Below are 25,733 nucleotides of genomic sequence, written 5' to 3' on the forward strand. Positions count from 1 at the left end.
AAAGGAAGAATAGAGGACTTCATTCTCCAAGCAGGTGACACCAGTCTGGGTTCTCGCGCATCGCATGGGGAATGACTCTCAAGCTTTCCTCGAACAGCCGGGAGGTGAAGATGCCACAAACATCCGCGAAACCGCCACAGTTCCCCGCTCATCGCATCCCCAGGCCCGGGGCCATGGGGACTCAGGGAGCGGCCGAGCGCCCAGCGCCGTGCACCCGGCTCCGCCGCTCCCGCCCCGCAAACCCAGGAGGGGAGGAGCCGAGGAATCGAAAGAGAAACCCGGGGGAGGCGGGGGCACTGGCGGCCGCCGGCGCGGGGCGCGGGGATGGAGCTGCGGGCGCTGCGGCGGTTCTGGCTGCTTTGCTGCTGCTGCTGCTGTTGCGGCCGCGGCCTCCCCGCGGACCCCCGCGCCACCCTCACGGCGACGGAGCCGCGGAGCCGCGAGCGACAGGCAGCCGCCTTCCGGGTACCGAGCGCGCGCCGCTCTCTGTTTCCTAGTCGCCCCTGCTGCCCGGGGTCTGGGCTTGGGGCAGCGGGTTGGGGGGTGGCGGGGTGTCCCTGAGAGCCGCCACTCCAGGGGGTCACCCTGCCCGCACTTCGGTGACGGGTTTGGGCTCCCCGAGAAGTCCGCAGGCCCACTTCCCCCTCCGTTCCGCACGTGCCAGCCCTCCCCTATCTGGGCTAACCGAAAGAGGGGATGTTGCAGGTTAGATCTGTCACCGTGGGCCTGTGGGATGAGCCCAGAGTAATCAGTGGACATGTTCACCGTATTCGCGATCGGAAGAAGCACCCCTTTGGGCAGTGCCCTGGACCGTCCTCATGGCCTTCCAAAGCGGGTCCTTTCCAGAGTCTCGGGAACCGGATTAAAAGCGGAAGCGGCCGGATGGGTGTTCTTCTTCCGCAGGGGGGCGCTGGTGCCCGCCTGTGATCAGCTTGTTCTAAACAAAGAGCCCGCGTTGGGAAAGCTCAGAGCCCTGCCTCTGTGTGATTTTCCTGAGCTGGGGCTCCTCAAACTAGTGCAGCAACCTTAAAATTCGTCTTGACTTGCTGGAGACGGATTTGGAAAAAAGGGAAGCATTTCATTTCCTTTTCACATTATTTTCAAAAGAAAGTCCTCATAAGAATGCTTAGATTTTAGCCCAGCGTTAAACCTCGGGAATGGACTGAGGTAGCAGAGTATCAATGGGTTTTTCCTGTAACCTAGAGATACCGATTTAAAGCTTGCTTCATTGTGATCTGTATATCTGAGACCACTTAACAACTTTTTAAATCATGAAAGATGTCATCATTTTATTATAAAAGAAAATTGATTCATTCTGAATCAAAGGTAAAAATTTAGTAGTATTGTTTGTTGGAATGATATTTAGTTTTTTGCTGGTATAGTCTTGGGATTTCTCCTGGAGTTCTGTAGCTGTACTCTTTTCTGCTCCTCCTGTCTCCCCTAGAATATTCCAGTGTTTCGGAAGTCGCAGCCTTGCCTGATTGTGCCCGCTCTTGTTTTTTGCCCAAACCAAGATGTGTACGCTTGTCTCTGCTTTATTGCTTTTGAGTTACATTATAGCTTTTGAAACCAGAAGCACTGGCACAATTGCTGGAAAACAAACTTTGTGTCCCTGTATTCGGCCCCTGTCCTGGGCTTGGTTGCCTATGGTGGTGACCCAGACCCTTTAGGGGGAAAAAAGTCAATCTTATCTATACTGATAATTTATTCATTGGCTGAATAAATAAACACACTGCTGTCCTCCTCAAGAAAATCATGTTGGAGGATTGGAGGCACAAGGAGGCCAGAGTAATAAATATATTTTTAAATATATGCATAAACAATGAATTTTGGAACAGTGACAAAAAATTAAACAAAATTTTTAAAAATATGTTATATATATCTATTGACTTACATAGTTACTCATATTGGTCCTGTGAAGTGGCTGGAGACAAAGGTCTGCAAATTCAACTCTTCTCAGGAAAAATACAAGGATCCGTAACAAGAAATGGAACATTTAAGTGGAGGAGGTCAGTTATGAAGACTTTTAATACATTTAAAAATCTTGAGTTGAAAAAGCCTGGGAAAGTTTTCAAACCAATTGCTTCTAGTGGGAGTTTACTTCACAAAATGGATACCCAGGAATGAAAGTGTTTAGACTTTAAAACACATCACTGGAAAGTGGAGCACCTCGTGGTGTTAGATTCTAGTTGTCTGGACCTAGAGTAGAGGGCTGGACACAGGCAAAGATAGAAAAGGCCTTGCTTCCATGGTACCCAGGAGCATTTGGAAGAATTCTTCTGGCCAGGCAGGAGAGATTAAAATATGTGATAACCAAAACTCATAACTACAACTCTACAACGCTTTACTCCTTTAAGATCATGTCAAGTTATGAATTGGCAGAGATTGCCCACTGTTTAACCATCTGGTAAATTATGTGCAGAATCTAGAAAATGTCCTTGTTTCACAGTGAAGTTAAAGTTTAGAGGAAAAAAAAAATTGGGGCACCCATGGGTGGCTCAGTTGGTTGAGCTTCTGACTCTTGGTTTCAGCTCAGATCATGATCTCAGGGTCATTGGATCCAGCCCCTCGTGGGGATATCTGTGCTCGTGGGGAGTCTGCTGGAGATTGTCTCCCTCTCGCTCTGCCTCTCCACCACTCTTTCATCCACGCATTATCTCGCATTCTCTCTCTCTCAAATGAGTAAATCTTTTTAAAAAAAAAAGTTTAAAAATTAAAATAGAATCGTAAAACACTCTGTGTTGGGCCAGAATCTATAGATGCCCTAAAAAGTAGACAAATCCTGAGGACCAAGAGCTGCAATCTCTGGATCTTTGTTTCTTATTTAGGGATAGCAAATAGGTCTCATCATGTTTGCAAGTGGATTGATTAATAGTGGCTGCCTGAAATATGGCATTGGAAAGTATTCAGAGAATTGCTGTTGGAGACAGTTGGAGAAAATGTCTAATTGATTAGTAATGTCTTTGATGGTGTTGGGTTCAGAGAATGGTGAAAGAGTCTTGTCATCCCTGCCATATGTATTTTCATAAGTTCCTAGGACTATTTCTTAAATGGAAGTTAGATGGCATCTATGACACTTGTTGACAAACTATCACCACGTTATTGTTGGTTGAAGACTGGGCCACTCTATGGTTTGTTATGGTGTGCTTCTCAGGATAACTGATGGAGGGAAAACGGATAGCATCCCCATCTGGGCTCTTCCACTGCTTTAGAAACGTTCAATGCCGAGGAAAATCAGAATGGAGGATTCAGCCTGCTCCTCTTTGTGCTGAAACCCAGGTGTGCACTGATAATTTACCGATGCTCATTATTTCACCACAGAAAAGTTCATATTCTTATGCCTTCGAGAAGTTACAGACCCAATAGGGGAACTATAAAAGTCATATGCACTCACTTCAGACGGATGTTTATGTGCCAATACAAATGTGATTTGTGCATAAAATTTCAGAATCTTCACTTTAAAATTACTGGCATAAAATGATATATGTTACATTGTTAAAATTATATATAATTGTTAGGCATGTTGTTTATGCATAAATAGAAAATAGTAGTTTATGTATAAATAGAAAGTTTTACAATAAATAATCCTAACTAATAAGTCACAGATACTTGCCATAATCAGCCCCTTGAAATCTGGATTGTCTCCTCCAAATGAACTCTGGGCAAGAATGCTTTAAAGCACATTTTCTACCTAGCATAGATAGGTGAATTTGATGTAAGGTACTGTTGTTCAAGTGACCATTTTCAATGATTCTAACTTAATGCCTGCATTGCCAAAATGAAAATATATGAGGACCTTAAAATCTTGGATCAGAGTTTGTTCATTCATTTTTTGATATGTTTGTCTGTTTCGTGTGTGTTGAGTTTGAGGAGTTCATTATAGATCCTGGATATCAACCTTTGTCCATCTGTCCATTCATCTATCCAATACTTTTGATATTCACTATGTGAAAGGAGCTGATTTGGGTTTTCTGATTCAGTGGGGGAATAAGACATGTGCCAACTTCTAAGAATTATAGCCTAACAAATGGATATTGTATACTTGAACATTGTACTAGAATCCATTTTTCAGTGAACAAACAGAAAAATGTAAAGAGTAATACACTAGAAAAATTATTCCTTCAATCAATTCTCAAAGGAGTATCACTTTAATTGTCTTTATGTGCATGTACAAGCAAATACTAAATAACAACATATTTCTTTTTATTTTACTCTGCATGATAAACATACATGCATATTATTTTTATACAGATGTCAGCACAACATATACAAATCCTTTGTGCCGGTGACTTCTGTAAAGCAGGAATTTACTAAAGTATATATTTTTATTGTTCTAGTAGAGGCCTTCCCAACAGCTGCACTGTCGACATTGTGGAACCAATAATTACTGGTTTTGGGGAGCTGTCCTGTGCCTTGCAGTGTGATTAGCAGTGTCCTTGGCTTTTACCCACTAGGTGCCAGTAGTGTCTATCAAAATTGTCTGCAGACAGTGCCAAAAATCCTTGGGAGGGAAGAGGAGGAAGGAGGGAGTTTCCCTCAGCTGAGATTCACTGATCAAAGATTTACAACTCTCAAGTCTTAAGAGAAATTCTCAGCGATGCTCCCACACCGCATATAAACATTCTGCCTCTCGGGCCATCCCCAGACTTACTGCAACTTCCAGAAACGAAAGCACCAGCAAGGAGAACGTTTTAAATCCATCTGTGAAATGTATGATTTGTCCTACACCAAACCTCAGAATCTCCAAGTGAGGGCTGTTGAGGGAAAAGCTAAAGAACAGAAGTGGGAATGAGTTTAGAGCCCTAAACGAAAGGTCGCCTTACAAAGCATCTGTGGCTTCTGCAGTAACTTCAGTGTACAGCATATCCCAGCAAAGCATGAAATGAACTCATTAAGGGAGCACACACCACAGAGAAAGTACAAAATAGATCACCATCCTACGACCCGTCTGTTTTTCACACATCTGCACGTTTCAAAACTAGTAATGCCGTGTGCTGTATACTCCTCAGAACTTGACTGTCTTCTTTCCTAAGTGACCTTAAGGCTCAGGTCTTTCATTTTAATATTTTATATGGTTTTAGACACATTGACTCGACTGTAGGTATAGTCACCATACTATAATACCATTATGGTCTCTTCCATGGTCTTATGTTAAGATCATGTGGTAATTGGTCCTTTACCTAGGACTGATTCTATGACAGAGCGAGTTAACATGAGGAGCTCCATAGACCCACAGTTTGTGATGCTTCTGCGAAATCTGCTCTCACAGAAGGAATCAAAGTGGACCAGAAAAGTCACTTGGAAGAGTAGTCAATTCCAGAAATGAAATACAGGGCTTTTTAAAATTTAGGTGATTTGAAACCCTGTTAGGGGGACTTGATTTGTGTCCTACTGTTCTAGCAAATAGGAGAATAAATATTCTTGGATATACTGATAATATCATTTTACTGTGAAATCTGTTTCTTTCGATCGATAACTGGTCATTTCTAATTGCATGACAAAGATTAGCTCCATATTAATCTAAGAAAACCTGAAAACATGATCTTTGAAGGACATTTTCTATGTCCAAATGTTCTGTGTTTAAAGGGGGAGAAATATTCTGTGTTTAAGGGGGGAAAGAAGATACAGCACAGGAGTATTGAATTTAACTTTTTTTCTGTAATTTGCATTTTCCAAACATTATCTTATTTAATTCTTACATTCTGTCAGGTCGGAATTACCCCATTTGTCAATGAAAAAAATAAAGGCCCAAGAGGCTAAGTAGATACCCAAATATTGCATGACAATGTGGTTAAGACATTTGTTACAAAACTGAGAAGAAATTAGAGAAATTTACTGTGTGTGCATATAAATGTAGAGAATTGTGTTTTGTTCAGAATTCTCATGGGAAGTACTTTTAATGTTATTAGTGGTCTTGCAAATTCAGAAAAGGGGGGATGAGGATTAGTGGTGGGGAGAAGGCAAAACGGAGCACTTTGGGGTTTAGAGGTCTTTGGTTTTTGCAAGAAGTCATGTTGTAAATATCAGATATCCTTAGCGTGGGCTGTGGACAGCCATGAAATGACAGGAATCAGTGCACTGGAATGACATACAAAATCCACAAATGGGATTCTTTTAGAAGTTGGCCTCTGTTTGATACAGGGGTTTCGTAGATTCCCTCAATCACGACTAAGAAATTTGCTCTCAAGTACTGTTTGGTGAGGATTTTTGTCACGAAAAGATTTTGAATTTTGTCAAGGGCATTTTCTGCATCGACTGAAAATATGATTTTCCTTGCTTTTTAAAAATGCCATTAATATGGTATATTATGCTGATTGGTTTTCAAAAGTTAAACCAATGTAGTATTTTTTTAATGAACCTCACTTGGTCATAAAGCATTGTCCTTTTTATATATTGTTGGATTTGATTTGCTAATACTTTCTTAAGGATTCCACATCTATAGCCATGAGGGCTATTGGTGCATCGGTCTATTTTCTTGAGATGTTTTCGCCTGGTTTTGTAATCAGTGTAATACTGACCTTGTAAAATAAGTTGCAGGGATGCCTAGGTGTCTTAGTCATTTAAATGTCTGCCTCTGCTCCGTCATGATCCCAGAGTCCTGTGATGGAGCCCTGCATGGGGTTCCCTGCTCAGCAGGGAGTCTGCTTCTCCCTCTCTCCCTTTTTCTCCCCCATATGCTCTCTTTCTCACTGACTCTCTCTAACTCAAATAAGTAAGTAAGTAAGTAAATTAATTAATTAAATAAAATAAGTTGCAAAGCATTCGCTTCTTTTTTATTTTCTCAAAGGATGTGTATAAGATTGATATTATTTCTTTTTTAATTGTGTAGAGTTCACCAAACAAGACATCTGGGCTTAGAGTTTTCTATTTCTCATACATTCAGTTTTGCAATTGGTGGTGTCTGAGGAGTGTGTCCATTTCATACACACATTCATAAAACTTCCTGGTTTACCGTTTTCAAAATACTGTTCTTCTAATGACTGAAGCATCCATAGTGACAGCCCTTTCCTCGTTCTTGATGTTGATCATCTGTGTTTTATCCTTTCTTTTTTCATTTCCTATCACAAGACCAATGGCTGAGAGAGATGGGGAGAGGTTGGGAGAGCTACCTGATGGCAGCGCAACTCTGATCTAGAGTGAAGGAGGGAGGGAAGATAGGTTGGGGGAAGTGCTGTAGAAGGCTGTGCAGCCAAAGGAAGGGTCAGAGAGACCGTCAGGGCTCAGTCATTGGCTAGCGGCAGCTTGTGGGAACTGTGGCCTCTCTTGTGGTAATTCAGCACACAGCACACAACCCCCCATAGATGGAAGTCTGTGAGGCCCATTCTCACGGCTACCACTTGCTTTCCTACGCATTTTTAGTGTCCTACATTCTCAATGCCCTGCTTAGTCTAGCCCACAAAGATGTTCAACCAATACTTAGAAAATGAATGAATTTTAAATTCCTTAGCAACTAGCAGTCTCTGGCTCATGTTTGTCACATGGAATATAGATACGTGCTTTGTTATTTCTGTTCTATTTTTGTATTCATGCATCTGCTTTCTAAATTATATTCAGAACTCTGCTTTATCAAGATTATTCTTAAGTACGTAAAATTCATTTAGTAACTCTTCATTATTTCATTAACAGTCCTTCCAGGCACGGTCAATAAGGATGTAGTAAGAAGATGATAAATTCGAGTAATAGCTTGCTTCAAAGTAAATAGCTTAAAGCTGTTACAGGCATGATGTATATAAAATGTCATTGGTGTATTTATCCAACAAAAAATGTTAATTAAGCATCCATTGTGTGCCAGGCATGTGCTCAGGGTGGGGAGTGCACTGATGAACAAGACAGACAGGTCTCACCCTCATTTTACTTAGAGGTTTGTGAGACAGACACACAATAAACATGTAGATCCATAAGCAAATACATATGAGCTAGAGTTGGAAACTTACCTAATGGTAGTCTCCTGAAGTTGTATTTATCCTACACAGTTGGTTAGCATCAGGAAATTGAGGCATGTTCTCACAAAAGACAAGCTTAAGATAAATTATTACAAAATTCAGAGCTGAGGAATCTGTAAATAATGGTCATGTTTTCCCACCAGATACACAAGTTAATCTATCTCCCTGGAACATCTGCAGCTGCATTGCTATCACAAAGTCTTTTTACCTGTAATGAGCTGGAGAGAGCTATTAAGCTGGAATAGAATCATATTTATTGATTATTTACTGATTTTTTTGTGCTTTGTTACATAGTGCTGGGAAATTCAAAGATACATGCACTCCAAATTCATAATTTTTTAACCTAATGAGTATCTCTTTGTGACAGTTTCTACTAGGATCTAGTGTTTATTTGCAATTCCTTTTGTTTTTTTTTCCACTGTGCTCAACAAACACGTATTTAGTGCTTTCAACATGCTGGTAAAGAGGAATTATAAATGGATAAGACATACCTTTCCTAGCCTCAAAAATATACCTGAAACCAGATAATAGTTTTCATACAAATGTTTGTAAATCTGATCTAGAGGTCCTATGCAATCTTTCACTGTGATCAGTAGGAAATAAATCAAGCTTTGCTTCTAATACCTCAAAAATATGTCCAAGTTAGTTACACATATATTGCTCTGAAAAGTGAACATAGGTGATGTGAATTAATTTTTTTCTTCTTTTAGGAAAGCCTTAATAGACATCAATACTTGAATTCTGTATTCCCTCATGACAACTCTAGTGCCATCTATGGAATAAATCAATTTTCTTATTTGTTTCCGGAAGAGTTTAAAGGTACTGTGATATTGTTCTACTAGTTGTTTGGTTTCCTGATTTTGATTTGTTTCCTTAATTGTTGAGGAATCATTTAATTGTGAATCTAGTAAATTGAGTCATAATTAACATTTGTTAAACACTAAATGTCAAGCATGTAAATACCTGGCTACTGTCTTCGGATTATCTTCTAATTAAGATCTAAATGTTATAGATTTTTCCATGTAGCTGTAAGGGCCAATGTTTCACCCCTTCTGCATTTTTTTTAATATTTTGCTTATTTATTTGACAGAGGGAGAGAAACAGTGAGAGAGGGAACACAAGCAGGAACACAAGAGAGGAAACCCCGCAGAACAGGGAGCCCAACACTGGGCTCAATCCCAGGACCCTGGGATCCTGACCTGAGCCGAAGACAGATGCTTAACGACTGAGCCACCAAAGAGCCCCCATTCTGCATTGTTTTTTAAGATTTTTATTTATTTATTTGACAGATGGAGATCAAAAGTAGGCAGAGAAGCAGGCAGAAAGAGAAGAGGAAGTAGACTCCCTGATGAGCAGAGAGCCTGATTTGGGGCTCGATCCCAGGACACTGGGATCATGACCTGAGCTGAGGGCAGACACTTAATGACTGAGCCACCCAGGAGCCCCCTTCTGCTTAGTGCTATTTCTATCCTAGACATCCATAGTTCCATCCTAGACGATAAAGCTAATGATATCAATTATACTCATTTTTATTACTGACTGAGTTCTATCAGACAAGTCATTTTATGTGGCAGCTCCAGTCCTGTTGTAGGAATTCCTTAGTTTTCAGTGAGTACATTTTGAGTTATGAAAAAGTATAAAGGAAAACCACAAACCTAGTAGCAGGCTATACTAGAAAACTTCTGTTTGTGTTTGAAAAATGCCTCCAAAAAGAATCCCAGGAGGCCCTCCTTATGGCGTTATGTTGGCTGTATTTTCATTTCCTTTTTCTCTTCAGCTATTTATTTAAGAAGCAAGTCTTCCAGATTACCCAGATACAGAACAGAGGTGCAAACATCCATACCCAATGTATCTTTACCATCAAGATTTGACTGGCGGGACAAACATGTTGTAACCCAAGTGAGGAACCAACAAACTGTGAGTTTTAGGGGTTTTCTTTTTCTTTCTTTATTTTTTTTTTTTTTTTTTTTTTTGTCTTTTTTAAATCATCTTAGCATGCATGGGAAGTCATCTTTGAAGTCCAGTTCAATCAAACTCGTAGCAGAAGCCATATCTCTGGGTAAATCCACACTCCAGATACCCAGAAATGACAATGAATGGAGAATCTCTGATGAAATGAGAGGCAGATGTCAAAGCAGGTTCTTTTTTTTTTTTTTTTTTTTTTCGAAGATTTTATTTATTTGAGAGGGAAAGAGAGAGAGAGCATGCAAGCGAGAGCACAGGAGCAGGGGGAGGAAGAATCAGGCTCCCTGCTGAGCAGAGACCCTGATGCGGGGCTCGATCCCAGGACCCTGAGATCATGACCTGTGCAGAAGGCAGAGGCTTAATGCACTGAGCCACCCAGGTGCCCCGAGGCCGATTTTTATTTTAAAGATAAACCTACTCCTCTACACCCCATTGGCATAGGGAATTACAGCTTACCAGGGAAAATCGACCCCATAACTACAGAGATATAGTCTCAGTTTATCTGAGTGGAAACCTTACCATGTCATTCAGCCTTCCCATTAAGGTGTTTTAGACCAAGCAGTTTCTCAGTCACCATCTAGTTAGGATGATTCTTTTCTCCTCGGAATATAAATCTATCACTTTTTTACAAATATATGTATTATTATGATTTAAGTTATACCACCGAATAATTATTGAATTCATAAAGAAGAGTGAATTAGTCAGAAACAGAATCCTTCCAGGAAGTGTCTACTTTGTATTAAAGGAATACAATTTCGTTAGTAATCTTGAGTTAAAGAAATATACTGTAGAGATATTTTTGAGCAGAAGCTGCCCTCCTGGGTCAGCTATTGGGAGATAAGCTAGCTCTAGGTATGGTGTCAGCAACCTGTACTCACTTTTCCCAAAGGGTGGAGACACGGACATAGAGTTCCTTAGTGCCTATTTTCCTATGCCATAGGCACTGGGCATAAAGACATAATAAGACACTTAAAGCCATAAAATGGCTCAACACAACCCCACAAAGATAATCAATGTTCTTCCTTTCTTTGCCTCACTGTGTAGCCCATGTCCTGGGATGAAGTCAGTTCTGCCCAACTTCAAATCTTACTCTTACCTCTGCCTTTTCTATGGATCCTTCTTCCTTGTGCATGAAACTTGATTTCATTTCCTCCATTTTCTCCCTATTTTTTCAGGACGAACCCTTTCATTCTTTCATTCCAGTTAGTCCAATAAAATCAAGTTATTAGATCCAGAATGAGGAAGAGTGTCAGCTGACATTTCAATGAGGAATGGCCAGTATTGGTTTTGATCTTTATGACGTTTTATGCATGTCTGTGATATGCCCATGCTGGCACTTTGGCAGCCTAGAAAGTAATTCATTCAGCTCCTGAGTCAATCAAATAATGAGCACAGCTTGGATGATGTATATATCCTCACCCCAGGTCACCTCATCACTGCCTCTGCCCTTTAGGGTGGAGATGGTGGATGCCATAGAGGCAGAAGGTCAGGGGAGAAACAAGAGGGATTGAAGAGTGGGTGGGAGTTGGCACACTTCCTAGAAACAGAAGTCATGTCCAGTGAACTGATGAGTCTTTAAAAGACCGTCCAGGGGGGCGCCTGGGTGGCTCAGTGGTTAAGCCTCTGCCTTTGGCTCAGGTCATGATCTCAGGGTCCTGGGATCGAGTCCCGCATCTGGCTCTCTGCTCAGCAGGGAGCCTGCTTCCCCCTCTCTCTCTGCCTGCCTCTCTGACTACTTGTGATCTCTGTAAAATAAATAAATAAAATCTTAAAAAATTAAAAAAAAAATTTTTTTTTAATTAAAAAAAAATAGACTGTCCAGGTGTTCTCTCACTCTCTGAATCTCACTTTCATCTTGCATTGTCTCGTTGACCTGGGTGGTTGCCCATTTATCTTTAATAGTTACATTTTGGGGCTGAAGTGAGAATTTTGGTTTTTCTTTTCTTTCGTCTATTTGAAAATCTATAGGCTGCGCATTACTATTTTGTAGGCCTCCAGATTCTGCCCACTTTACTTGACTTGTTAACTCGTGATAATTAACGATGTGGGTGAACTTGGTTTGAACATTATTTGGTAATAAATACAATGCTGTTTCTCTTTTTCAACAGTGTGGAGGATGCTGGGCCTTCAGCGTGGTGGGAGCTGTGGAATCAGCATATGCAATAAAAGGGAAGCCTTTGGAGGACCTGAGTGTACAGCAGGTCATCGACTGTTCCTATAATAACTACGGCTGCCAGGGAGGCTCCACTGTCAGTGCTTTGAACTGGTTGAATAAGGTGACTAGTTTCTCAGCCTTCTAAACTCTTCGTTTCCTCTTTGGTTTAGTTAACATGCTTTCAAAATTAAATCAGTTTACTCTCATATATACCAAAGAGTGTTTTAATTTTTTTATTTTTTTGAAGATTTAATGTATTTATTTGAGAGAGAGACAGAGATAGAGACAGAGAGCACGAGCTGAGTGGGAGAGGGAGAAGCAGGCTCCCGGATGAGCAGGGAGCCCGATGGAGGGGCTCCATCCCAGGACCCCGAGATCATGATCCACGCCGAAGGCAGATGCTTAACCAACTGAACCACCCAGACACCCCTAAAGAATGTTTTTAAATTCAGATATTTTGATGGCCAAAGTCTGAATCCCTCAGAAGATTTGAAAATGAATTGCTTTCAGGCAAGTCAGCTACTCAGCGATCGAAGTGTGGAAAATCTTGCCTTTATTTCTTTTCAGAAAAATATGTGTGTTTTTTCTCAGCATTTTTCAGTAGGTGAATACTTTCTTTCATAGTTATAGATCACCTAATGTCTCAGAAAGATGAGTACCTATGATTACTTATTTCTATAGACTCTTTGAATATTGCAATTATAAGGGACAATAGAAATCAGCAAATTTAACCACTCTTTATGTAGGTGAAGAAATGAGACCTGAGAGGTGAGATCATGTTGCCAAATCAGTAGCTGAGCCAGAACTGTGTCTTAAGTCTTCTATCTCAATGGAGGGCTTTACCCAATACTCCAGAGTGTCCTCCATTTCTTAGGAGACTCTCTGACATTGTCCTGTATCCAGGGCCAACTGCATGAAGCCAAACCAGGAGGATGTTGTTATGGTTTGTAAACGTCATCAAGCTGGAATTTCCCAAATTGGAATATTCTTTCCTTGTTTGCTTGCTGTATTTTGAGTTACTACATGCTGGAAGCTTCTCTGTACACATCAGGGACAACAAGGAATTGTGTGTCCCCTGGCTTCTATAAGCCCAGAATCAGAAAAGGAGGATTGTCTACCAACAGCTAAAAAATCTGTGACATATGCTAGATGTATGGCATAGAGAGACGTAGGTGGAAAGAATGCTTGATCTGGTCATTGCCTGGGCTGGGTGAGTCTCAGAGACTTGCTGACGGAACCAGAAGCTCTGGAAGGAAAATGAGTTGCCCTGTTGCAACCTCAGGAGAAAAAAAATGGTGAGACTATTATTAAATGTAAGGAGGCTCTAAGGAAGGAAGTTAGAGGAAAAACAAGAGCAGAAGAGAAAGGTACTGAGTTAACTTAGTATGTCCATAACAAACACCTAAAGGTTGAATTTAAGAATTTAGGTTATTTATGAATTTAGGTTATTAAGATAACCTAAAAATAGCCACATGATGAGGATGTGGCCAACTTGAATCTTATTTGGACACATCATAGTAATTGCTGTTTGATTTCTAAAACAACTGTGTTTTAAATAGAGAACGCTTTGGATGATTATTTTCTTTTAGACGCAAGTAAGACTGGTGAGAGATTCAGAGTACCCATTTAAAGCACAGAATGGCCTGTGCCATTACTTTTCTGATTCACAGTCTGGATTTTCAATCAAAGGTTATTCTGCATATGACTTCAGGTAATTGTCTTATTCTGTTGTGTCTCTGTCTGCATTTCATAGTCTCTGATCTATTGACCATTTGGAATCAATAACTGGATTGAAGGCATTATTGAATACAAGTCATAGTTTTAAGACCTACCTTTTTGCTAGAGAGACTAATGGAGGGCTGTCTAGAGATGTTGTTTCTTAAATATGATCTTATTTTTCCATTTGTGTTTATAATAGAATTAACAAATTTAAATTCGTGTAAGATATAAGTTATTCTTACCACCTTGCTTTAACAAACGGAGTTGCCGTGATTATCATTTGTATATTTCAGTGTCACTGTTGAAGTGATCCAAAATTGCTTTGTATAGACTCTCCAGTATCAAGCAGTCTCCTTACCAAGAAGTATCCTTTTGAACAGGCTTGCATTTTTTTAAGGCATCAACCATAAGAAAAGCATGAACTGAAACATTCTTATTAGAAGCAAGTAAGACTATATTACTGGAGGTGGATTATGGGGCACACACTACAGGCACGATGGGCGTGCAGGGTAGATAAGGACAGGCAGAGGAAAGGGACCAGTGTGGAAAGTTGAATGGCGTGATGACTTGAATAGGTTCAGGGGCGAAGAGTCATTACAAATGGCTTTAAAAATGCATGAAACACTGAAAGCCAGCTAGAAAATCATTGTGACCATTTGATATAGTACAAAACAGGGGTTCAGGGATAATAGAACAAAGGAAGATTCAAATAGCTTCTTTTTTCATTTAAAAAATATATCTAAAGGAATCTTAGCACAGTCTTTTGAAACAGAGAAAGCAGAAAGTAAATTATATTCAGCTGAGGTGACAGACTACCCCCAAACATACCAATACAGAATATAAAAGAATCTCTTGATCCAGATGGTGCCAACCCATGATATCTGAAGGAAATCAAGGGTGAAATTGGATCATTGAACAAAATGGAACCCGTCTAAGTAAGCATACATGTACCAGAGGCCTGACAGATTGTCAGCACAGCTCCCATTTACAACAAGGGCTCTTAGGGTGACCCTAGGAACCACACACCAGAGAGTCCCAATTCCACAGATGGCAGGTTACACAGAGTCTGTAATAAAATGTGCAGAGTCACCAAGTACATTGTCCTACATATTTTTTGAGGGAAACACACTCTCAAAAATGAGGAAGTGTGTCTCTATAAGCTGTCCATTCCTTTAGAGTGTAAGTGAAGCATGCGCACAAGAAGTAAATAGATTTTCAAAATGTCACTTAAAAGGTTAAAAAAAATGTCACTTAAAAACTTGAGGGAATCCCTGATCATGAGTAGCAAAATAACAACAACAAAAAAAAAAAAAAAAAATAGGGAGACATATAGAAGAAGAATAGGCATGAGTCTGAATTAGAGAGATTTGGAGAGAGAGAATGTAAAAGTCACAGGCATTGGACCTGAAGCATGATTTGTCTAACCCTTTGGTTAAGAAGAAAGAGGTCCCAATTAAAAAAAAAAAAAAGAAAAAGAAAAAGAAAAAAACTATTTACACTGGACGTAAACATTCTGGTAATAGAGTACTAATGGTATTAGACTCTGCACGAAGATCTTTCATTGATTTACTCATTCATTTGAATATGTATTGAACATTGTTTCAAGTTCTGGGGATTCAGCAGTGAACAAAACAGACAAAAAACCCTGACTGCATTTTAGTGATAGAGATAGACAATAAAGAAAACAAACAAAAATATGTACTGAGTGCTAGATGTAATTATTTCTACAGAGAACTAAGTAAAACAGTGGGAGGAAGAGGAAACATCAGGGGGTATACAGTCTTAAAAAGAATGACCAGGAGGGGCTCCTTGAGAAGATGACTTTTGAGCAAAGACCTGGAGAAGTGAGGGAACCTAACCATCTAGACATCTGAGGAACAACTGTTCCAAGCATAAGGAGCCGTAAGTGCAAAGGGACAGAAACATGTGTGGCATATTTAAAGAAAAATGAGGAAGCCAATGGGAATATAGATGGACAAGACTAGTCGCAGATGAGGCAATAAAGGTTATCGGGTAATACTCTTGGAGCAGTGTTAGAAAAATGGTCTTAGGGGTGCCTGGGTGGCTCAGTGGGTTAAGCCGCTGCCTTCGGCTCAGGTCATGATCTCAGGGTCCTGGGATCGAGTCCTGCATCGGGCTCTCTGCTCAGCGGGGAGCCTGCTTCCCTCTCTCTCTCTCTCTGCCTGCCTCTCCATCTACTTGTGATTTCTCTCCATCAAATAAATAAATAAAATCTTTAAAAATAACAATAATAATAATAAAAAATTAAAAAAAAAAAAGAAAAATGGTCTTAGACCTGAGACATCATAGGTTATTACCCCTCATAGAATATGAAGCCCCACAGAATATATTGATGGATTTTATGGAGGGAATGAGAGAAAAGATAGTTCAGGCTTTTTGGCCTGAACAACTGAAAGAATGGAATAAACTCTTACTTGAAACATGAAAGTCTGAGACAGGAACAAGTTCAGGAAGGAATATCGATCTCGAGCCGTGATCCCTGAAAATACTGTAGGGAAATAGAGAAATGAGACTAACAAGGAACGCAGAGTTTCCTTACCAAACAAATTAGTACTGAGGGTACTTACTGATCCTACTGGGGAGCTCTTGGGGCCAAGATTAAATAGACATTTCAGAGTTATCTCACCCAAATTGATGTTTACTACCTTCCATGTCAGTTGAGGGTGCTGCTAAGGAAGAGATGTGGGGTGAGCTTGATTTCCTGGCTCTTTAAGAGAGAAGGGCCTCAGGGAAAGAGCTTCAGGCCTCCTTGTTGGAAACCTGGCCAATTATACCACCATGGTTAGGGACAGAGGATGTGGAAAGATTTTAAGAACAACTGCTGTAGTAAGGCCCCGGACCAAGCCCCTGACGCATCTGAGGTTCCTGAGACTCAGGGAGGGTCACAGAACTAGTAAGGTAACTATAAGGCCACATTAAGCATATGGAAAAAGGTTTAATAGTATATCCATTATCAACAATATGGATTTTGATAGTACATTTGGCCTCCAAACAACATGAGTTTGAATTGTACATTCTACCTATAAGTGTTTTTTTTCCCTCAAAAGTACAGTATAGTACAGTATTTTCCTTGTGATTTTCATAATAGCTTTCTCTCTGACTCCATTGTAGAAATACAGTGTTAAGTACATATAATATACAAAAGATGGGTTAATTGATGGCTTATGTCATCAGTCAGTCTTTTGGTCAGCAGTGGACTATTAAGTTTTGGGGAAGTCCAAAGTTAATTGCGGATTTTTGACTGTGTAGGGGTTCAGCAACCCTAACCCCCAGTTCAGTGGTTATTGAGCTAATAGTGGAAATTAAAGCGCTGTTAGGAGTTTATTTTAACTTGCTAACAGCCAACATCTTTCTGAAACACAAGAGATAACAATGCTAGTCATTTCTGGGACTAAATGGAACATTTCTGGACTATGTCATATCTTGTTTCATATTTTTTATCTCTTTTTTTAGTTCTGCCTCAAAGCAGAGACTACTACTCAGTTGCTTTGATTTTACCATGTTAATTATCCTCTACATTCTAAAAAAATATTTTTCCTTCTTGATCTTTCTCTTTCCATCATGCTCTCCCTGTCCCTGGAGCTTTGATGTCATGTATTTACAGTTTATCTTTTGTCATCTTACAAAGGTAGAGATGCCTGTATACTCTTTAACGGAGATAATCCTATTTGTCATATTTGGATAACAAAATGTTCAAAAATTTGAATATAATAAAATATACATTAAAACATATGCTGAACAAAACTGGTTTACCAGGTAATTAGAAATGAGGAAAGGGAGCGCTTTCTTTTAAATTCAGAGTGTAATTTATGTTAGGCACGCTATAAGTTTATACCTGCAATTTTCTCCTTCGATTGTTTTTGTGACAGAGGTGACTTCAGGCACCTGCTAGAGTCACTGACTCCAGTGTCACTGGAATGACTCCAGTCTATAGCTGTAATTTGAACCCAGCTATGCAGAACTTCAACACCTATACCCTACCATGATGCCTTGTAGGAATTTTGTAATTTTGCCTGTCTTAGGATAATCTTAATGAATACAGGTTATTATTACAGCAGCGAAAATTAGAATTGACTGCTTATAGATCTCCAGAAAAAGATCTTCACATTAACAGGTCAATATGAATAAACGTTTAGAATGAATGTGCATGCAGTTTCTATCTCAGTAAATTCTCTTATGCACTCAATTCTTTTCCCCATCTGTGGGTAAAAGGTCCCCTTGGTAGAAACTGATCCCCTGCAGGTTATGATAATAGGTTATTTACTCTTTGGCGCTACTAATCTACTCATGGCTTGCTGCAGCAATAAAATACCAAATGCTATCTTAATGGTTTGAAATATCAGTAATTTGGTTTCAGTGTCCTTCACTCATCAGGCTGACCTTTAAAAGGGTAAATAATGGTTTAATCACATACTTCCAAGATCGATGATGACCAACTGTTATGTAACAGACTTTATCAGTAGGTGTCCACGTGTGAGAGCAATAACGGGGTCTTTCACAGACTTCGCAATCTAGCCCTGGTTCTCTTGGCATCTTTTTTTTTTTTTTAATTCTGCATTTATAGCTTTATTTTAAAATAATAGCAATAAACCCATTACATGGCAACCTGTAACACACTTCTATGAAAAAGATATTATTTTCCCCAAACTGAGACATATAAATAAGTTGACTGGTATCGCTTCAGATTTTTCTAGATCTTTTTTATTTTTATTTTTTTTAATTATGTTCTGTTAGCCACTGTATAGTACATCCTTGCTTCTGTCGTATAACGACATTTGCCACTTTTGTGTAACGTTCCCCTCTGATTTCTGCATTTGGCGTTCGTTCACATAAGTTGGTCAGTCTCTTGATTCTCACATGGTATGGCACAGTTATCTCATGCATTTAGTCTTCTCACTTCCCTTATTAACAGAATCCCCCTATTATAGCTTGATACTTTGCCAGCTAGCTACAAAAGTCCATTTCCTATTTTCCTTGAAGCTAAACTTAGCCTCTTAACTGAGTACTAGCCAATGAGATCTATATAGACCTATGCAGAGCGTGTGTGTTATCTATATAGACATATGCAGAGCATGTGTTTTACTTTTAGGAAGTCTTCTCAAAAGGAATATTGTACTTCTTTCTTCTTTGTGCTGTCTGGAATATATGTTAAATGGCAAGAGCTCCAGCAGCAACCTTAGACCACTAATTGACCTTGACAATGGAAACCTCCCATGGTAGAGCAGAATACAGAAAGATTCTGGCTTCCTGATACCTTGGAGCCCCACAGAAGTCCTAGCCTACCCAATCTCTCAGACCTCTAGTTTCCATCTTTAGGTCTTCTGTAATTGCTATCGAACCTACTCCTAACCATACATGGATTAAATAGATTATTTTTTTATAAAATAGCTCTACCTTAAAAACAACCCCTTAACCTTGGATTTTCTCTTCTGGTAGTGACCAAGAAGATGAAATGGCAAAAGCACTTCTTACCTTTGGCCCCTTGGTAGTGGTAGTAGATGCAGTAAGCTGGCAAGATTATTTGGGAGGAATAATACAACACCATTGCTCTAGTGGAGAAGCAAATCATGCAGTTCTCATAACTGGATTTGATAAAATAGGTAAGTCTGATAAGACTTGATTGGTTGCTTTGCAGCTTGAACTCTGACTTACAAATGATCACCATCCTTTAAAATGCTGAAATTTGGGACGCCTGGGTGGCTCAGTTGGTTAAGCAGCTGCCTTCGGCTCAGGTCATGACCCCAGCATCCTGGGATCGAGTCCCGCATCGGGCTCCTTGCTCGGCAGGGAGCCTGCTTCTCCCTCTGCCTCTGCCTGCCATTCTGTCTGCCTGTGCTCGCTCTCTCTCCCTCTCTCTCTCTGATAAATAAATAATAAAATCTTTTTAAAAATAAATAAATAAATAAAATGCTGATATTTGGTCCTTCCATGTCTAAGTCCTCCTAAGACCTTTACAACTTTTCAGTAGACTTCCAGGTTAAATACCCTGTCATGGTCCCCCCTATCAATTTTGAGGACAACCTTGTTAAAATAACAATAATTCTTGATTTAAATAATGTGCATTCTCCACCTGGAATGTTTAGAATAATTGTTGGGGGAAAAGAAGTATTTGTTATTTTAATCGTATTTTTCTTTTTTTTTTCCTTTTCCTAATTCCCAGGAATTGTGTGTATGTTTTCATTTCATGCTATCTGATTCAAATATATATTTTTCCATTACCTGAAGTGTGACACTAAGTGCAGCTCAAGTTTGCTTAGCCAGAATCACATTAAATTTTTAATCTCTTGCTCAGAACTGCTATACCTATCAAGAACTAACTCTTTAAATGAATATGCTTCACAACAAAATTTTAACTTTTCATGGTTTGTTACCATCTTATGTTTTGTAGGAAATACTCCATATTGGATTGTGCGGAACTCATGGGGAAGTTCATGGGGAGTAGATGGCTATGCCCATGTTAAAATGGGAGGCAATATTTGTGGTGAGTCATGAATTCATGTTTAAAACTTTAGGCTAAATGTCCAGGCAGACACTTGGAACATATTAAAATTACAAACCTGTATGCTCGTAATTTAAGTCCATAGTCAGCTTCCAGTGGACTCAGACCATTTTTACAGTAATAATTTTCATTCTCTAGCCAACTGATAAAAATAAAATAGTGTTCCTTGAGGAGACACATTGCACATGTTCACATTTTGAAAAGGAAGAGAGCTTGTAGTGATAACAAGTATAACGTGCAAAATATAATAAGATACACTACTAATAAGATAGAGTACTAATTTACCAGGAGGCTGAGATGCTCTGAAAACATCTCCAAAATTTATTTATTTCCTTCATTTTTTTCTAAGTAGGCTTCACACCCAGCCTGAGACCTGAACTAACAATGCCAAGATCAAAAGTTTCACACTCCACTGACTGAGCCAGCTTGCACCTCCCTTATTTATTTTTTATAACTGAATCAATTTTTCTAATTTGTGCACCACAATACTTGCTCAAGAATATCAAGAATTGCTTTTTCTTTGTGTCAAAATATATGAAAATCTGAGCATTAGGCTTGTTTCTGGTTTAATATGCCCCTTGTTACCTACAGACTCAAGCAAAACACACACCGAAATTGAGGGGCTGAAACAAATACCAAATATGCTTTTTTGCTGAATAACAATTTTGTTTCTGGTTAACCACAAACCAAATTAAAATAGCTAGTCAAGTATTTTTAACTGTATTCTAAAACCTATATGTAAACATATGTTCTAAAAATTTTAATCTAGGAAATCAGCACAGTTTGTGAATCAAGTTTGAACTAAACTATATTGCATATGAAAGCAATCATTTAATTTCTTATTACAATGATTCCTAACGTACATACGACTTTTTTAAAAGTTGTAGAACCCTCCAGAGAGTGAGACTGAGAATAGAGAGGTATAGAAAAGTTCGAGAGCTGGGATGCCTGGGTGGCTCAGTCGGTTAAGTGTCTGCCTTCAGCTCAGGTCATGATCTCGGGGTCCTGGGATTGAGTCCTCCATTGGGCTCCCTGTTCAGCAGGGACTCTGTTTCTGCCTCTCCTTCCACTCCTCCCCCAGCTTGTGCTCACTCTCTGACAAATAAATAAATAAAATCTTTTAAAAAAAGAGAGAGAGAAAGAAAAATTTAAGAGTTTATATTTTGATTCAAGCTAGTGAACACCGGCCAAAGGTATCATAAAGTAGAATCCATGAGATTTAATCAGCGGTCTGGCCTATCACCCCAATAAAATATTTTTCTGAAATTACTTATGAAGGAGAGTCAACATTACAGAAATCTTCTAGCCAGAGGGCTAGCAAACCAGTCAGGCCTCTACTTTTTAGCATCATGGGGGCTTTTCCGTTGTTGGAACTTGAAGGTACATTACCGCTGCCGTTCATTGAGCCTCTGCTGCTAAATCCAAATTATCTCTAACTGTCAAAGTGGTGATACTTGGATCTGGATGAAGGTTGGCTTTTTCAAGGCTCTGGCAAGAGAGTTGCAAGAACATAATTCAGATGCTCGTTCGTACTTGCCTCCATTATGACTCCGTATCCTACCCCCACCACCTCTTCTTCAGCCCCCAGCTACTAGGGTGAGTTGGAATAATCGCTCCTCTCTACTCGTGTTCCAGTGGGATCCTCTACGTGCCTGCCTGGTTAGTAATTAAGCAGGGATCCAAATCATTCCAGAAAATGGATATTTCCTGAAAGTTAATACCTGATGATGATCACATATCTCTTATGAACAACACTGTAATGCAGATAGTATTCTATGGCTCCAAGAGATTTTAAAGACATAGCTAATTACAGTGAAATCCAGTCTTCAAATGGACTATTTATTGCTTTTACCATGACGTTGAGATCTATGGTCTTAGGTGCTAAGAAAGCCTAGCATATTTGTGATTTATTTAAATTTTGCTAAAGTTCAGATCTTAGAGTTTGAAGTTTCAAATTTTATTTAAAACAATCCTATAAATTATTATATTCCTCTTAGCAATACATGTGAGTGCCATAAAGATTTCAGATACATTAATCTATTTAGATAATAAGTCTTTGGGTTTTTGTGGGGGGGTTTTTTGCAGTTTCTTTAAAAAAATATTTTATTTATTAATTTTGCAAAGACAGATTGGGAAAGAGTACATGAGTGTGGGGAGGGGCTAGAAGGAAAGGAGAAGACAAGCCGACTCCGCACTGAGCATAGAGCCATACATGGGGCTCAACCTCACAGCCCTGAGATCATGACCTGAGCCAAACCAAGATTCGGTTGCTTAACTGATTAAGTCACACCGGTGCCCCTGTAGTTTCTTGAAACAAAAATGTTAGTCTGTTTTTGAAGTTACCATGTTTATACTGTCAGCTACATGCATTACTGTTTTTTTTTTTTTTTTGAGGGAAATAGACGAGCACTAATAATTTCTTTTTCTCTAGGTATTGCAGATTCTGTCGCTGCTGTATTTGTGTGATATGTTGGGAAGATCAAGGGACAGCAACAAAAATGAAGGTTCATAATGAGATGTAGCAAAGAACTCCATTCCCAGCGCTGTTCGCCTTCAGGCCACTGGCTCCATGGCCTAGGAGGACTCTGTGGAACAGTTTCTAGACCCTGGGATGAAGGTCACTTTAGGAATCTCTTCGATTTGAAGAGGATTTTATCTGGCTTGATTGTTGTTTTTGTTTGTCTTTAATGATATACTTCCAGTAGGATTAGAGGGGATAAGAATTTCTTTTCCTCTGTCCAATATCATCACCAGCCATAGCTCACATTGATATACAAAAATGGTCAGCCTAGAATAAGGTGTGCTCTCACAGTTATCATCACAGCCCTCGGAGACGGAATTTCTTAATTGAAAGGCCAATTGCTTTACCTCCACAAAAGATGCTTACCCTTGAAACAGTCGAAAGGTCATATAGAAAGCAACAAAAGGACAAAAAACACTTTTTAAGAGAAATTGATTGAAATTAAAGGACCAATATGGTAACTGTGTGGTAGGAAAAATTCCAGGAGCATTGCTTGAGAGACAAATTACTATTTGGAAAATTTTGTTGTCAATAGGCTTCCAGGAGGGTGTTATTTCTTCCTTTGTCCTCCCTGTATTGAGGGGATGCCTCCCACTCTTTCTTCTTGTTCTTTACTGTAATGCTCCAGGTGGTTCGGCTTCCCTGGCTAGAGAAGTCTCATTTTTCACTTTCCATTTCTATTTTATAATCATTTACTTGGCTCCATTTGCCTCTAAGCCTTTATCAAATCAGGATCTTACTTATCTGTTCCTCCCCTCATTCCTAGGCACCACCCCTTTCAAAGCCCAAGCCTAGCAATCTGGGCTATCAGTCAAGCTGACTTTCCCAATCTGTCTGTGTTCCCACTTTTCTGCTTACTTTTCTCAGACTCCCATACTAACCACGTTTTTGTGTATCCTTTTGGCTTCTACGTGGTTCCGGTTCTCGATGCCAATGTTTTCTTTAGCAGAAGTCATCATGTGTGGTTGTGTGGCAGTGTAAGAACCTCAGAGCAGAAGAGCTGATCTTCTGACTAAATATAAGTACAATAAATACTTATTCAATATTCAATGGATTCATGTAAGAAAATCATATCAAATACTGCATATGTAAACATTTCTTCTCTGAAACTTATGGTTGCTTTCTAATGTAGACTATCTTAATGAAAACAAAATTTTAAATGTAACGGCAACCACTAAAAAAATTGAAGCCCTCCCATTTTTCCTCTCACTTTTGAGCTTTGTTTATCTATCCCCTTTATTAGAAAGTGAAAATCAAAAACAAAACACTGTCTTTCTTTGTTTTACACGAACCAGAAGCAATCTCAAAAAAAATACTGTTGACTCAAATTTAGAAATGTTCCAGGAAGAAAAATATTGATATTCTGATTAATATTTTAATTATCCAAATATGTCAGAAGGGGAATGTGTGCTGGTTGTTTTAGCTTGTATTTATTTACTGATTTTTATACACTGTAAGTGCTTTCCTGATACTCTTTTTCAAATGTTAAAGACTTTTTAAATTACAAAATGATTAATACCTCTTAGCTGTTCTGGATTTTGATGACATTTATAATAAAACAACCTATATTTGACTTTGATTGAAGTAGACTCTTGATAAGAGCATGACCTACATTTTGTGAACAGGGTTAATGTGCTTAATTCCCATAAGCTTTTCTCAGTTCCAAATCCATATATTCAATTTTTAGTTGTCTCTATAGACACCTGAACCTCAATGTCTATAAAATTAACCCCTTCGCTTCCCCCCTTCTAAAAAAAGCAGAAAAAAAAAAAAAAGAAAAAGGAAAAGGAAAAAACTTACACACCTTCTAGAGTCTCTATTTTGGTTAACAGCATCAATATTATATAATCACCCAGTCAGTAGAAGTGAGGGAAATGTTACTGAATCAGGCCAACTACACTTTAGTAACCCACCACTTAATCACCTACCTTCCCTCTGTTTCTACCCTCTTTTCCTAGATGCATGTTCTTTAGTTATGTCTCAACTCTACTAGTCAGTAGTCACCAAACCTTATGTCTCCTAACACAGAGGTTCTCAAAGTATAGTCCCCAGACTCGAAGCCACATGAGAACTGATAAAACACTTTATTTATTTATTTGAGAGAGAAACAGCACTCCCTGCTGACTGTGGAGCCTAATGCAGAGCTCCATCCCAGGACTCATGAGCTCATAATCTGAGCAGAAACCAAGAGTCAGTCACTCAACAGACTGAGCCAGCCAGGTACCCCAAGACACTTTATTTTTATAAGTGCTCTATGTGATTGATGGATGCTATTATAATCCACTTACTATGTGTCCCCTGGATTTGCATTTCTGTAAGATATTATTTTATTTCCCTGCTTTAAACCATTCAGGAGTTCCCCAATGCCTAAAAGATAACATGCCAACTCTTTTGAATGACCTTTCATAGAGAAGCTCCTTTCTACCTATTTGCCTCAATCTCTGCTGTTCTATGAGGACATATGCTGTGCTCCAACCATAGTAAGCTACTTGAAATTTCCCCAGTGGGGCTAAAGGGAAAGCAGCGAGATTTTCACATAATAGTTAGGAGTCATACACATAATAGTTAGGAGTCATAATGAAAATCGTCAAGATGTTCCTGGATGTTATTTCACAAAGATCTCAAAGTGAATACTAAATTAGGCAACCTTACACAGACTTTGTGACTTATTTAAAAATTATAACTTAAAGTGGATCGTTAGCACTAGAAGCAAGTTTGAGTGGGGCAAGGGTAGTAACTGGCATTATAAATGGTTTTGATTTTTACATTAAGAATTACTGATATATCCCTTGGGGGGGTGGAAAAAAAACTCTTACAACTATCTAGTTTAGTCACACCAAGAAATAAAAATAAAAAGAGTTAAGTTAAATCATTTAGTCTGTTAGAATAAACCTTGACAAATAGCATTTA

The 25,733-nt window shown here is 39.2% G+C and overlaps 1 protein-coding gene across 2 annotated transcripts; it reads left to right on the forward strand.

The window, feature by feature from the left end:
* Window positions 1-249: 249 nt before the first annotated feature.
* On the forward strand, window positions 250-24,602 carry CTSO (cathepsin O). Of its 2 annotated transcripts, none has more exons than XM_032332699.1 (8): window positions 250-465; window positions 8,654-8,762; window positions 9,721-9,860; window positions 12,017-12,184; window positions 13,653-13,774; window positions 19,240-19,403; window positions 20,192-20,284; window positions 22,734-24,602. In XM_032332699.1, exons 1-8 carry the CDS (start codon window positions 325-327, stop codon window positions 22,766-22,768), a joined length of 972 nt encoding a protein of 323 aa, XP_032188590.1. In that variant the 5' UTR covers window positions 250-324; the 3' UTR covers window positions 22,769-24,602. The 2 variants fall into 2 exon arrangements, with proteins under 2 accessions (XP_032188590.1, XP_032188591.1); XM_032332700.1 differs by lacking the exon at window positions 250-465 and adding an exon at window positions 2,036-3,279.
* The last annotated feature ends 1,131 nt before the right edge of the window (window positions 24,603-25,733 follow it).

This window comes from Mustela erminea, chromosome 2, assembly GCF_009829155.1.
Source record: "Mustela erminea isolate mMusErm1 chromosome 2, mMusErm1.Pri, whole genome shotgun sequence".
Taxonomy (NCBI): Eukaryota; Metazoa; Chordata; class Mammalia; order Carnivora; family Mustelidae; genus Mustela; species Mustela erminea.